Source organism: Mus musculus, chromosome 3, assembly GCF_000001635.26.
Source record: "Mus musculus strain C57BL/6J chromosome 3, GRCm38.p6 C57BL/6J".
NCBI classification, from domain to species: domain Eukaryota; kingdom Metazoa; phylum Chordata; class Mammalia; order Rodentia; family Muridae; genus Mus; species Mus musculus.
In genome coordinates this window covers 103990942-104006853 of record NC_000069.6, presented here as the reverse complement: position 1 = coordinate 104006853, position 15912 = coordinate 103990942, and the positions used below count along the sequence as shown (strand labels likewise).

General features: G+C 43.1%; 1 protein-coding gene across 11 annotated transcripts in view; it reads right to left on the bottom strand.

Annotated features, from left to right (window-relative positions):
* The window catches only part of Phtf1 (putative homeodomain transcription factor 1), a 39381-nt gene that overhangs the window by 637 nt on the left and 22832 nt on the right, over positions 1-15912 (bottom strand). For 10 of the 11 annotated variants that reach the window (NM_001163467.1, NM_013629.2, NM_001163469.1 and 7 more), the window contains 10 exons: positions 15643-15816; positions 15448-15534; positions 12952-13173; positions 10124-10252; positions 9149-9421; positions 8051-8182; positions 7497-7583; positions 3252-3407; positions 2372-2467; positions 1230-1355 (listed from right to left, as the gene is read on the bottom strand). In NM_001163467.1, coding sequence (NP_001156939.1) covers positions 1230-1355; positions 2372-2467; positions 3252-3407; positions 7497-7583; positions 8051-8182; positions 9149-9421; positions 10124-10252; positions 12952-13173; positions 15448-15534; positions 15643-15816 — 1482 coding nt within the window. The remainder of the gene's footprint in view (positions 1-1229; positions 1356-2371; positions 2468-3251; positions 3408-7496; positions 7584-8050; positions 8183-9148; positions 9422-10123; positions 10253-12951; positions 13174-15447; positions 15535-15642; positions 15817-15912) is intronic. The other variant, XM_006501126.4, reaches the window with a different exon arrangement.

The window sequence follows — 15912 nt, the reverse complement described above, 5'->3', positions numbered from 1 at the left end:
AAAGCCATCACACAGAAAGCTTAGCGGATGCAGTCTCAATAACTCTGGGTGTATCCCGAGCTGTGGTGTCACACTGGACAGTACACTTTCATTATCAATTATGGTTTTGAACTTTTCACTTTCACTATTATTTACTTTCTAAAGATTTATTTTTTTCTTTTTGTAAGTGTTTTGTCTGCATGTATGTATGTATACAACATGCATGCCTGACCAGAGTCAGAAGAGAGTGTCAGATCCCTTGGAACTGAGTTATGGATGGTCATGAACCATCAAGTGGGTACCAAGAGCTGAACCCATGCCCCCTGCAAAAGCAACACATGCTCTTAACTACTGAGCCATCCCTCCAGCTCCCAAGCTGTACTTGTGTGCACTTATCCACCACACATACACACAAGATCCATTATAAAGTTAACACTGGACAAACCTGATGTCCTTTCACTTTCTTCTCCATCACGAGCATCTACCTTATGTTTTCCTTTCTGCGTGTTACACTGTATCCATATGTCTGCCTGTCTACAAATGGCCATGCATATATTTTAGGCCAGTATCCACACAGGATAGAAAACATGCAGGGTTTTTTTTCTTTCTGAGATTATATAACCTTACTTTACTATTACACATTCTGTGTTCATCCATTCTCCTTTTTCTAAAGCTCAATACTATTTCATCGTATATGTGGACCAGATTTTCATTAATCCATCCATCTGTTGATAAACAAGTAGGTTTGTTCTACTTCTTTGCTATAGTGACTAAAGCAGCAATAAACAAGAGGTGTAAATATCTCTGTGGTAGTGAATGGAGTTCTCTGGGTGTGGGCCCAGGATGAAGTAACTGGGTCATATGGTAGTTCTGTTTTTAATTTCTTGAGGAACTTTCAAATCTGTTTCTATAAGAACCCTTTATATAGGAAGAGATAAATAATTCTGACAGTGGAAGGAGAAAAAAAATAAATATTTCCAGATCAAAAGTGGTGCCTACTGTTAATGCTTTGCAGGTTTTCAGTCATGCCAGTATCTCCCTGGGTCACAGTAACACGTTCACCCAGACCATGCCACTGACATGAAATTTAAAACTGGATGTTTCGTTGGATCACGAGTTCAGCCTCTCAGTTTTATCAAATGAGGAAAGCTAAGCTGAGAAGCCTATGAAGCACCAGGTCAAATGGCCTCAAGAGCTGGTTCCAGGCCCATTCAGTAAAGACACAGCTACAGAGCTGTGCTGACACTTACTCTTATGTTGAATCCTAGAAGGTCGCTTATAACTCCAGAGACAGCAGAAAGGATGACTACTCTTGTGATGTTGTAGATTAAGGGGTTCATGGTCAGTCCATAGAGTCTAAATGGTGTGTCCAGCTCCTGCAAGGATGAGGGAACTGAAGTGAGCAGTCAGCCCTGCCTCGTGCTGGTCTCTGAGGATGCTGCTAATGGCTTTTCCTTAATATCCCAGAGCTACGTTCAGAGAAATCTGTGAGGCAGGCACCAACCTTTCCATGGCCTAACCTTGTTAAAGTGGAAGGGCGCAATAAGTCATTAATGCTGTTTTAACAGTAGTGCTTTTAATCCTAGCAGGTGGGGGTCAGAGACAGGCAGGTCTCTGTGAGTACAAGGCTTACCCTGGCCTACACAGTGAAGAGTAGTAAGAGATGAGTAACCATCAGATCCTAGATTATAAGACTGAAAACTCTTTTCCATTAATCCAAAACCATCATGCCAGCATTCAGAACCTAACTGCCTAGCACTGGTTAGCTATCTTTTCTAGGTAGTATAACATGGATTTAATGACTTAATTCAACACAAGCTTAATTTACTTCATCTATCTTGCATAAAAACATTGACTGCCATCAGCCAGAGCCTGGGCCCTGTACACAGACAGATTAGCAGCCAAAGCCCTTAGAGGTCAACGATAAGAAGGCTAAAGACCTTGGGCTCAGCACAAAGGCCTCCTGAAGGCTTTCAGAGCCTCGGACCTCCAGTCTAAGCAGCCACAGAGAGTGAGCTGAGCAGCAGCTCCTGAGGCCCAGTTGCACTAGTGACATCAGCGCCACTGGGAACAGGGCTGAGGCCTCCCGCAGGTCTAACACTAGCACTCAGACAGAACCCTGTCCACAGGCCAACAGCCGTCTGCTTTTCCATGGTCAAACCCTAGCCCTCAGGGTGTCCCTCAGGAATAAGCCAGGGATCGTCCAGCCTCCCCCAGAAGAAACAAGTTCTCTCGTTCTGACTAGGCATCCCAGCATGGAAATGGAAGCCACTCTCCCTAAGTTCCTTCTAGAAGCTTCTGACAGCTCTGGTCTGTCCAGCCATGACTCCATCTGCCCTTTGCTTTTCTAAGAACTCATACTATAGAGCGTGTGCAGGGGAGGCCCGCTTACCTTTAACAGCTTTGTGGACAGCTTCAATACATTATTCACTAGCGTGAGCTGTTCTTTCTTATTTGGCTTTTTTTCCATTTTAAGATATAAATTAATCTAAGAGAAAGAAAAAAGAATAAGGTAAATTTTACAGAAAAAAATACACATTGCATAAAACCTGGCAGATTTTGAGGATCATTGTTTCAAGTAAATTATGTCCAGGATCTACGGCCTCGGCATCTAGGATGCATGGCGTCTTCCCCATCGTTTACCTCTGTGGTAAAGAAAAGCTACTTAGAGAAAACAAAACAACATCTGATAAAACAATTTATCAAAATAATAAAAAATTCTAGTTGTAACATAATCAGCATACAAATTCCTTGAATTCAAACATTATGTCTCACTCTTACCAATCTCCCCCAAGTAATATAGTATCTTCAAGAAGCATTTATGGATAGAGAAAAAGAGATAGCTGTTTTAACTTAGTAACTCCTTATTTTTCCCCTATAGGAACAATTATCCACTATGACTCTAAGGCCAAAAAATAATAAAAAACAACAAATTATCTCAAGTGTGTTTACTTAATGTTTATGGAAAACTTGAACTTAAAATCAAAATTAACAGAAAATGCATTATTATCACTCCACATCCATAAGAAACACCTGTCAATCTTAGTATGTATTTACATGTTCCCTTATTAACAACAACAACAAAAATCCCTCTATAGTATAGCAAAGTACTCTCAACCCATTAGCTCATTCTCCCAGCCCTAGGCAGAAGACAGAGGTGTTACACTCATTTTAGATGCAGGAGAAAGATAATTACAGAGTGGCAAAAGATGTAAGGTCACAGTTAAGAACTCGGCCCAGTCCTCTAGCACACTGCTGGGACCTATCAGTACCTGTTCAGTGAGCAGGATGGAAACATTGCTGTACTTCTTGTTGGTTTCTGACCCCAGTGAGGCCAGGCGAAGCAAAAACAGCAGCAATGCTGTTTCCCAGATCAAGAACTCCCAGTTGTAAGCATCATTCAGGAATGTCTTGTGACCTTGAAGAACCTACCAAAGGACCAGAAAAAGTTCAATAGTTGTCTTTTTTTTGAAATTAATCATTTTATTCACTTACATTTCAAATTATAACCCCCTTCTCAGTTACCCCTCCACCACTCCCCGTCCCATCCTCCCTCTCCCTCCTCCCCTTTGCCTCTATGAAGGTGCTCCTCCACCCACTCTCAATGGTTATCTTAATATCACTGAATTATTCCTGTGTTAATTTTAAAACATTACTAGCAATCTACAGTTTCCTCAAAGGACAAGAGCTGAATGTTCATAAGGTACCTCCAAGTTTCCTATATTGGTTCTTGTACATGAAAGACTGCAGGGGTCTCCAAGGGACAAGGTAGGAAACAAGGAATTCCAGCTCCCTGAGTCACTGGTGGTTACAGGCACAAGGTGACCACTGCTGCTCCAACTTCACCCGTCTAAGGCCCTCAAGCCAGTCTGAGTAGAGCCCTGAAGGCCTGGTGGCTCTATTCCATTTTAGGATTCAAATAACAGCATGGGAGCGTGGCTGCACTGAGGGCCTACTGTGTGTCTTAAGGTTTTACTTTAAAACTTACTGACTTAAAAGTAAAGAACTTCACTCAAGAAAGCCCAAGAAAGTTAGGTATTTCTTGAGAAAGTCTGTAAAGAGCTCTTGAGGAAGCCAAGTGCCAACCTTGTAATATGCAGGAAGTCGCTGAGACCCTTCCTTCCCTTCCCCCATGACTACCTCTATGGCTTCACAGGACCCTGTGAGCTTCAACTCCCACCAGCCTTGGTTTGAAATGATACCCTTGGCTGCAAGGACCCTTCTTCTCCAAAACCTGTCACTAATATCTCAGCTTCTTAGCCCTGGGTTCTGAAAGAGCAAAGCTCTTTAGCTCAGTCTGGGTAGGGGTCACCGTGGTCAAGTAGCTATAACCAGGATGAGGAAAGCCCCAGCTGGCAGCAGCTAGTGAACCTTTCAGAAAGGCAGTCCTTACACAATTCCACAAATTACAGCAGTATCACAGCCTACAAAACAAAACCCCTCTGACTCTTAAGCCAGAGAAAAAGGTTATTTTTTATAAAGCAACAGTGAGACTAACAACAACTTCACAAGATAAAATATGGAAATACAGAAACAGCAGAGCTAGGTGTGGCAGCATAAGCCTAGAATCAGAGGCAGGTGGGTCTCGGTGAGTTCAAGACCAGCCTTAACCTGCAGAGAGAGTTTCAAACCAGCAACGACTAAATAATGAGATCATGTCTCAAAGAAAAAAAAGAAATGGATAACAGAATCCCAGACGTACTGAAGAGAAAACACTTTAGGGAGAGGGAACTTATAGAGCCCACCTCCAGCAAGGAGACAGGACATCAAGTGAGGGATGGGGTTGCCATCCCAGTCACAACTTTACCCATAACTGTTCCTGTCTGAAAGAATTACAGGAATGGAAATGGAGAGGAGCCTGAGGAAAAAAAGGTCCAGCAATAGGCCCAAAGTGGGATCCAGCTCAATGGGAGGTCCCAAGGCCTGACACTATTACTGAGGCTATGGAGAGTTCACAAAATCTATCATGACTGCCCTCCGAAAGACCCAACAAGCCGCTGAAAGAGTCAGATGCAGACATTTGCACCCAACCAATGGACAGAAGCAGCTGACCTGTTGTTGAACTAGGGAAGGCTGAAAGAAGCTGAGGAGAAAGGCAGTCCTATACAAGGACCAGCAGACTCAATTAATCTGGGCCCCCAAGATCTCTCAGTCACTGGACCACCAAACAGCATATAGCACCTGATATGAGGTCCCAACACACATACAGTAGAGGACTGCCGAGGCTGTGTTCATTCAGAGATGATGCACCTAACCCTCAAGAGACTTGAAGCCCCAGGGAGTTTAAAGGACAGGTGGGATGGGAATGGGGGCATCCACATGGAGACAGGGGGGTGGGGAGAAGGTAGGGGATGTGGAACAATCAGAGGGTGGATGCAGGGGAGGATAAAATATGGAAAAATTAATTAAAAAATAAAATTGAAAAAAAAAGAAAAGAAAAGAGAACACAACTAGTGGGCAACCTAGGGTTGGTTCTATTCCCACCAAACAATATTCTTCAAAAAATAACTGAGCTGGTAGTGGGACACCCATCTATAACCCCAGCACTCGGGGAGTGAGGCAGGAGGATCAGAAGTGATGATCATCCCTGTCTACACAGTGAACTGGAAGGCATCCAGGACTACATGAGACCCTGGCTAAAAATCTAAAAGAAAAAAGACATTTCAAATGAGCAAAATGGGAAAGAAGTCATCCACAGCAGAGCAGCACGAACTGAATAGGAAAAGAGGTGACCAGGGAGGGTCAGATGCAGAGCAACGGATGTATCGGAGAAGTAGCCAGCTACATAATGTAATGACTACACCTTGGATCTTAAATTTAAATGTATAAATTGTAATACACAAAGGAACAGGTAAATGAAATAAAGTATACTAAATCTTATAGTGGTTGAGAACACTGGGTGCGCTTTTAGAGGACGGGGTTCAATTCATAGCACCACCGAGCATCTCACCACTGTCTATAATTCCAATTCCAAGAGATCCAATGCCCTCCCTCTCTGGGACTCCAGAAGTGATATACAAACACTCATATACATAAAGTAAATCTTTTTAAAAAAAAAAAAAACATGTCATTACCAAGGAAGCTAAGAATTAGACTATACTAAACCAACCATTTCATTAGACTTCACACTTAGCTCATTTCTGAGGTCATCACTCAGACAATATTGACAAATGTATAAGTAAACAGAAGACTAAATGGAATATTAGGAAAAAGATGAGAGACAGAAAAGAAAAACAGGTGAGCCAAACAGGAAGCTACAGCATTTGTAGTAATAGTAATTATTGTGCATTTAAATAAGTAAGGCAGTCCAAAACTAAGACTATGAGGTTGGATAAAAACCAGGTAACCCAGGGCTGGCAAGGTAGCTTACCTGCTACTAGGCCTGGGGACCCACACATCCCCGGCTATACACATCACACTACATGTAGTTAAGGATGGCCTCTCTGAACTCCTGATCCTTCTGCCTTCCTCTTTCAACTGCTGGGGTTATAGACATCTGCCACCATTTGGGGCTATCCCAGGTTACATCATGAGATTGTGTCTCAAGCAAACAAGCAAACAAAAATACTTTAAGTATTTTTAAGTTGACAACAAACAACTTCACAATCGTGATGGATTTAAGTATACTTCCATCAAGAGCAAAAAGCAACCCAAACTGGTCATGTGACTTGTGCAATACAATTACAACACCAGAGAACATTGGTCTCAGCAATAGCAGACACAATCCAAAGTGCTAATGGTTAATTTAATAAAACCGGTGAGCAATGCCAGGGACTAAAGGAAGCTTCTACCCATTTCAAAGGACTGAAAACAGTCAAGTCTGTACTCTGACCACTACAGTTAACACTCAAATGGGAAGATGTGCACTGAGCATGTAACTTCCTTTTTGTTGTTATTTTTTTTTCGAGACAGGGTTTCTCTGTGCAGCCCTGGCTGTCCTGGAACTCACTTTATAGACCAGGCTGGTGTCAAACTTGCCTCTGCCTCCAAAGTGCTGAGATTAAAGGTATGTGCCACCATGTCCAGCAAATCTTAACTTCTTACAATAAGAATAAAAATGATTTTAAAAGAAGATAAAGGAGGATATCGATAGGACGCAGCCCTCAAAGGGGTCCACACCAGTCAAACATGGAACAATTTAGACCTCAAAACAAGCAGATAGCAGATTGTACTCCACCAGGCAAACAGATGAATAGTAATGAATAAGAAAGTTCTCCCCAAGTATCGAGCTAACAGCGCTGAAGAAAGCATGTGTCGAATCCCCACTTACGACTATCAGACTGTGACAGCTTTCAGTCAAAAACTGCCATCTTAACTAATTTTGAAAATCTAGGAATTGTCAAGGACATCAACATTCTCACTTCAAAAAGATAATATGTATATAGCAGGTATCCAAAATAGTAAAAGGAATGGAGACACATTTAAAATACACGAGTGAGCGCACCGCAACCTGTTATAAAGCCAAGTGGGCACTGCCTAGAATTCTCCCTTCCATTAAAAGAGATGTGAAACTTTACCTGTGCACAACAAATGAAAGCAATTGAAAGTGTCAGTAAGAAGACGGAGGACACAACCACGTCCACTGAGCGCTGTGGACCCCGCCTCTGCGGAGGAAGACATATGTTAATGTTTTAGGATATGGTCAGATAGCAACTTTATACTATTAGCTCTGAGTTGCAGTACATTCATGTGAAAATAAACTTGTGTGAGATATCTCTGACGCAGCATTTTAACATATTTTAGGTATCAATCTGAAAAACTAAGAGCCATAATTTTCAAATTAAGAGGTTGATTCATTAACATATTTTCAGCTAGGATCTTTCCCAGTCAGAAAAGCATTCAATCCAAAGGTTTCTGTCCTAGGCAACAGCTTCCCCCCTCCCTTTACACATGAGCCACTACTATCTTTTCTGTACACCATGTCCTGCATGGCATTCAACAAGTCTGCTCAGACGCTGAATCATTTCCCAGTGACCACAGGTCCCGCCACTCTGCAACTCTAGCCAGAATCATCAACACGCATGCTTTCCATAGCCCTACAAACATACTAGAGTTAATCAAAACAGCTCACCTTTAGATAGGAGCGCAGGGATAACCATATTTTAATGTTCTCCACCTTTTTAAGTCTGAAATGAGGTATTTCATATTTCCTGGCCTTCCTGGCAGAAGTAATATGGCTGAAGAGTTTTGCAAATAAAAATCTCTAAAGGAAATTAAAACATCACAAAATAAAATGTACATGTGTCTAGGTACATGTTCAAAAACCATTGATAGTATTCCTGGGATATTTAAAGTGTTAAACAGAATCAACATCTTATCCAGTGGTTCCTCAGAACAGCAGTGTTCATGTCAAAGTCCACCCACAGTGAACACTTCTTCCAAACATGGCACATTCTCAATGCACGCAAGGAGTAGCCTTGGGAACTTTGAATGAGTCCTCAGCATCACACCCTCTAATGTTTACACGTAATTCTGGCTGACTCTAGAATTAAGTTTCCATTCAAAAAGTACATTCCTTGTAGCACATCCCCAAGATAGTAAATCCTCAGCCCATAACTCACCAGACTTCAGGCCACTCCTCTACTCGGCCTTTTTATTACAAAAACATTATTACCTTGCCACTATATATGCTACGGATAAAATACGAAGTCCTGATGGTGAGCAGTTGGCAACCTACACCACTTGTTTCTACAGAAACACTTGCTCCTGCAGAAAACTTTCAGATGACATAGCTGCTGCACTCATGGCTGCATAAGACCAGCACAGGATGAAGCCCAGGGATGGGTGGCTCTTCCTCTGTGGTGGACAGGGTTGTCTTGCTGCAGCTAATAAATATCCCCATACCCAAACTCATGCAAGCCATCTCACGGGTCATTTAGAAAAAACATAAAACAGAAAGGAGACCTGATGAGAAGAGAGGGTTCTGCAGGAGCGGGAGGACAGGTAGGAGAGGGTGACAGGGGTGCACTGGTCAGAATGATACACATATGAGACTGCCTAAGAACAGGAAGAACATTTAAATATTTTTAAAGATTTCAGATTATAATGTGTTGTTCAATTAGTCACCCACATGAGCATTAAATGCACAAGTCTCCCAGAGAAAGGAACTAAACAATTCAACAGAGCAGCAGACAGATGCAGAGGTGACAAAGGCTGCCTGTCCACTCACCTGCTTATATGTTCTCTCTGCCACACACATCATGAAAAAAAACATCCACGTAAGACACAATCTTTCAATAAAATTAATTATAGACAAAATAACAACAGGTGTGACGGGTGGCGCACCACAGAAGAGGGTCAGAACCTCCTCTGCTGAGATGGACTTTAGTTGGTCAAAGCTCTTCTCTCGGAAAAGTCGATATAAAAATGGGAAAAGTGCTAAGCCAACGGTGACTGCATTCCCCAGCATCTGATAGCCAACACCTTGCTCGTATGCATTGACCTGCAACCCAATTGAAAATCTCCATCAGTACTACATAGAAAAAGGGAGTTACCAAAAGTATTTATCAAATACCACTTACAATATTAAAGATAAATCTTAAAACAAATACAAATAAGAAGACAAAAAGACGAGGCGTGGCTAAGCATGTGGGAGCCCTGGATTCAATGTCCAGCACCAAAGCAGGGAAGCATGTGAACAGACCTCCGACTTGCTACAAACTAGGATGCAGTCTAAGGAATGGCTGCAGGGCACACCTGAGCATCTGATGGTACAAAGTATAAAGCTGTCTTAGTCAGGGTCACTTTTGCTGTGATGAAGCACCATGACCTAAAGCAACTTGGGGAGGAGAAGGCAGCTAACTGCAGCTAACACTTCCAGGTAACAACAGTTCATCACTAAGGGAAGTCAGGACAGAAACACCTGGAGGCAGAGGCCATGGAGGAGTGCTGTTTACTGGCTTGTTCCTCATAGCTTACTCAGCCTGTGTTGTTACAGAATCCAGGACCACCAGCACACGGTCTCCCTCACAATGAGCTGGGCTCTCCCCCATTAATCACTAATTAAGAAAATGCCCTACAGGCTTATCTGCAGCCTGATTTCATGGAGGCATTCAAGCTGCTGGTAAACAAGTCTTCACTGATGAATAGGTCTGCAGCAAGGCTCTCACCCCACTCAGCTCTGAAGCCTGCGGCATGCTCTTACCCTGCTCATGATGATGCCGCTTATCTCCAACACAGACATGTCCATCTTTTTGCACTCGTTTCCTTCCCAGATTATCGCACTAACTCGCTCAGAGGCAGGACTTGAATTCTGAAGCCAGAATAAATGGTTCTGGGGAGAAAGAAAAATATAAAACTGTTCCCGTCCACTCCATCTTTCCTCAACTAGTTCTTCTCTCCTTCTGTCCCACTCCCAGACTCCAGTGTTCAGTTTCATCCTACGTTCATTCTCTATCTCAAAGCCCATCCATCACTCAGAACCACTTATAGCTATCATCAGGATAGCTAGGATCCAGGATATACAAGGTCACTGCCTCTCTGAAGGTATGAAGGGCACATGGTGTGCTGGCATGGTATTAAGGAAAGGACCTCTAGAACCACAGACCACCCTGGAAGGAGCAGGAAGTGAGGGGGAAAGAGGGCCTAAAGCCTTAGAGGCTACATAAACAATTGGGATGTTTTGGGGCCTTAAGGTCATGGAAAAGCATAGATGTTCCAAAGCCAGAATTGATGGTCACCATGACAACAGCCCCTGAACTCCTCTACTGAGCCTGTCCTACTGACAAGTGTCACCTCAAGTGCCTTTTCTCCAAGTGCTTCTTACCACACCCTTGAGCCAACTTTGCTCTGAAGTCAGAGACTGTGTCATCACTATCATTGTATCCACAAGTTAAAGTGCCGGTTCTAGAACAGGAGCATATGGTAGCTTCTAGAAAAGGAGGGCTTCTTTCTCTACCTCCTAAAGATGCCAAGTGTTTATTGATCCCACTGATATCAATAAAATTAATCCATTTATTGGTTTTACTATATCCAGCAAGTCCTTATGCAGTGCCTGCTGCAGAACTAGCTTGAAGAACAGGGCACATCACAGCAGCACGTGTAGTCTTGGGATTCTGGGGGCTGATGCAGGAGGCTAGCAAAGTTTGGGATCAAATGTCAGGCTAGCCTGAGGTACAGGGCAAAAGGACACATTGCCTTGCTATCTAAGAGCTTAGAGACTACTAAAGGAAACATAATTAAAGTCGCTGGACAGCAAGCTAAGGAGAGAAGAGTCCTAGAGGAGTTACAGGAAAGGATTCCAAAAGGAACCCAGCACTCCAGCCAAGGCCTGCCTGGGAGAATGAAAAGGATCAAGCCCAAAAGCCAAGGTCCAGAGGCACACACAGGCTGTGCTTCAAACAGCAGCGGGATGGCAGCGAAGTTGGAGCACACATGCAGAAGGCAGGTAAGGAATGACAAGACGGAAGTGGCAGAGCAAGCCAACAGAAGAGAACGGCTGCTCCTCAGCACAAACCTCACTCCCAAACCAGGACTTGCCTGGGCAAGTCCACCAACAACCCGACCTGACCCACCGCAATCTGCAAGGTAGAATGGAAATAGGCAAAAGAATAAAAACTAAAGACTTACTAGCCACCCATAAGACTGCCATGAGAACCAACTGCCAAGCTTTCTACCCACCATCTCTGGAGCCCACACAGGTACCAGCGTGAGCAGAGGCACACTGGCCACCTGAGGATGCTCACTCCTGCCACACATCACACTAGCTTCTTCACAGTACTCCTAAAACTGTTTTAGCATCTAATCAATGACTAAAGACATTCTACAAACGTAGAGTAAATCAAATATCTTCTAAGGCATCTATGATTCTAGACTAAACCTGAGCTCCAGGTCACTTGACTTGTGCTTACCAGAGGCAGAAGCAATGCCATTTCTGCATAATTTTTATGAAACACGAAGTTCAAGATATCATAAAACAGTACCAATATAACAATGCCACTTGGAGAAAAGAAAGAGTAATTTGAAGGAAAATGAGCAAAGTATCAGGGAGAGAAACTGAGGCAACTGCAGAGTCTTCGAAAGTTCTCCTCTCTTACAAGCTATGCCCAATTTTCCCATCCTAAACTGGGGTGACAGCAGTGCCCTTGTAAGAATAGCTGACCCCTGTTATTGAATTAGGGAAGGCTGAAAGAAGCTGAGGAGAAGGGCGATCCTGTAGGAGGACCAGTAGTCTCAAAAAATCTGGACACCCCCCCCCCCAGATCTCTCGTTGTACCACCAAATAGCACACACCAGCTGATATGAGGCCCCCAACACAATACAGTAGAGGACTTCCGGGTCTGTGTTTATTCAGAGATGATGCACCTAACCCTCAAGAGACTGGAGGCCCCAGGGAGTTTAGAGGTCAGGTGGGTGGGGGATGGAGGCATCCATGTAGAGACAGGGTGGAGTGGAGAGGAGGTGTGAGATGTGGAGCAGTCGGAGGGTTGTTAGGGGGTGGGGTGGGCGGGGAATGGAATATGGAGTGTAAAAAATAAATTAATTTATATATATATATATATATATATATATATATATATATGACTGCTGCAAAGTTCAATAACATGATACTGTGGCCACAAATGCTAGGTTTGGAATAAGTATCAACTATCTGCTTTAGTTCTGTTTCTGACGCCATGGTAAAACACTGACAAAAACCAAATCGGGAAGTCAAGGGTTTAGTCTCATGTTAAAGCTCCCAAGTCACAGCCTCTCGCTGATGAAAGTGAGGACAGAAACTCCAGAGGAGCTGGTCACCAGCTTGCTCAGGTACCTTTCTCATAAAACCGAGGTCTACCTGCCTAGGGACAGCACAGCTCACAGTATCCTTCCCCAGCAAGGGCCAATCAAGAGAAAAACCCCACAGACAAGCCCACAGGCCAATCTGATCAGGGCAATTCCTCAATTGGAGGTTCCCTCTTCTGGGAGACTGTAGTTTTTATCAAGTTGGCCAACAGTAACTAGCACACTATTTTAATCACTGTCTTCATATACCTGCTGAAAAACATCTTCTTTGGGGTCACGTTTGGTCCCTGAATGAATGGTATTTACATGAGCCCCCTCACTGTCACTGGTGACAGATGACCGGCACTCTGGACCATGGAGAAGGTCATCCCATAACATATCCTCAGTCTCGGAGTCATGTCGGGTGCTTTCTGAGTCTCTTCTTGACAAGTTAAGGCTCCGAGAGCCACCACTCATACCAGATCTAGAACCCTTTAAAATAAAATAAAAGGAAGAAAACACATAACAATTATACATAAAACACAAAACCAAATAGTCATGGTATTTGCTGGCAAGCTTTCATAAGTTAATCATCATGTAATTGTTAAGTCCCAAGGTTTCATACAATAAACATGATAATGAATGTTGAAATGTTTAAATATCAAGCTCCAGTGACCCTGATATGCCGACTGATCTTAGCAGTCAGCTTGACTTACACGTGGGATCAACTAAAGCCCAGGCTGTAGACACTCCAGTATTTAAAGCAGGAAGGCCCACACTAACTGATGGCAACCCAGGTAAAGGGACATGGAAGAACAAAAAGCTGTTTGCCTTAATTCTCACTGTCAAGTCCATCCATCCTATTGCTGCAGCTCGTCTTAAATCTAACTTCTTCAGGATTCAAATACAAATTGAAGGCCCAAAACCCTCCAACAATCCTTCAGATCCAGCACCAAACTGGAACTGCTGAAACATCCAGACATGTAAACTGAACAACCAGCAGATTCTCTCAGTCTTTCTGCCAAGAACAGTCATGGATGGACTATTCAAACCACAGCATGTAAGCTAGCCTAATAAACTCCCTATATATTTCACACACACACACACACACACACACACACACACACATATGTATGTATGTATGTATGTATGCATGCATGCATGAGTGCATGCTATCAGTTCTGTTCATTTGTAGAACTCTGACTAATACACCTGGCAAAGCAGGACTTTAAAAAAACCAATCCCTCTAAGAAGCTACTACAAAACATTCAACTATTCAAGTTAGGTGTGCTACGTGCTGAATGATTCCTGGACACACCTGAGGGTCTGCCCAGATGGCCTGGCTAAGCCTGAGACACTGTGAGCTTGACAAAAGAGCTAGTTTTGTCCAGGTCCCAGCCCAAACATGCTCAAAGATAACCAGTCACAGAAAACCAGAGACAGTGCAATACCCCAGCAGTACAAACAGAAATATGAAACTTTTTCCACGACCCCAGTTGCCTGTGAGTAAAACAAAGGAAAACCACACCACCATGCTCACCTAACTCAAATGTGTTCAAATACGCCCTGTAACCTTACAATCAGACTCTACTGTTCCTGTCTTCCAGAGAGGTGCCTCTGCTAAAGTCTATCTTCAGAGTATCAACCCCACATAAGATAAAACTCCATATGCCAAGTAGGTTTTGGTTTTGTTGTTGTTATTGTTGTTTGGTTGGTTGATTGGTTTGTTTCTGGAGACAAGGTTTCTCTTTACAACCCAGGCTGTCCTGAAACTCACTATGTAGACCAAGTTGGCCTCGAACTCACAGAGCTCCAACTGCCTCTGCTGGGATTAAAGGCATGCACCACCGTGCCCAGCTTAAGTGAGTAATACATAACATATCACTTAAGAACCTGGCTGGAGAGATGGCTCAACGGTGAGTGCACTTGTTCTTGCAGAGAGGATGGAGGCTAGACTCCCAGGACCCACGTGGCAGCTACTAACTCTAGCTCCAAGGGATCTGATGCTTTCTTATGACATCCGCAGGCACACAGGGTGCAAAGTCATACATATGAACAAATTACTCATACACATAAATAAATATTTTTTTAAAAAATTTAAAACAATTGAGTAACTCTCATTGTTTGTCCTCTCCTCTCCTCCCTCTCCCTCTGTGTGTGTGCATGCATGTGTGACCAAAGGAAATCCAACTGCCTTTGCCTCCCTGTTGCTGGCATGACAAGCACTTGCCACCATGACCAGCCTTTTCTTTTTAACATAGATTCTGGAGATTAAATTCAGGTCCCATGCTTATGAGGCAAGCATCTTACCAACTGAGCCATTCTATGCCCAAAGCAATTGCCTTCTGAGTGACTTTTCCTAAAGATTTATTTATATGTATAAATATATACATGTATGTATATGCAATAAATGCATGCCTGGTGCCCTGATGCCCACAGAGATCAAATGAGGGCAACAGATCCCTGGAATTGGAGTTATGGATTGTTGTGAGCTACCATGTGGGTGCTAGGAATCAAACCCAGGTCCTCTGAAAAGCAGTAAGTGCTCTTAACCACTGACATCTATACAGCCCATCTGATACTTTGAAGATTAGAGAAAAAACTAAGAACTCACTTCCTTTCCAGAGGTGAGTAATCATCTCAGATTGAGCCAACAGAACTGAAAGCAAACTATACCAGTGTCAGAGAACCAAAAGGAAAGAACAGATAAAGCCACTGTACACAAGACGACACCTCCAATTCTGCTCTTGCCAAAGGGTGCTTTACCTGGCTGAAGACTGCTGATTCAAACTCTGATTCAGCCAGACTATCTGAATCCCGAACAATATGACACCACCTTGTGGTTTTCTTTACCTGCCAAAATCAAACCAACAAACAAGAGGAAAGGACGTAAATATCTTGCTACTACTCAGTATTTTTGGGGTTACCTTCCATGCTTTTGTAGACAAAAATGAAAATTACCTGAGAATTTAGGTGCCTTGAAAGTATTGACCTTCTATTCTTAACTTCATAACCATTGTCACTTGACGCCCCTTCCACACTCCTACGCAATAATATCATCTGTGTCCGTGCTTCACCATCCTCCTCACTTGACAGATCGTCTGAAATTCCATTACCCAAACGCCTATAAGCCTCCTACAAAGAAAACAACAGTAGCTCGCAACGGACAGCATAAAACACTCCAGGAAGTTACCCATTTAAAAGTAAAATTCACAGAAAAGTTACCAAGAG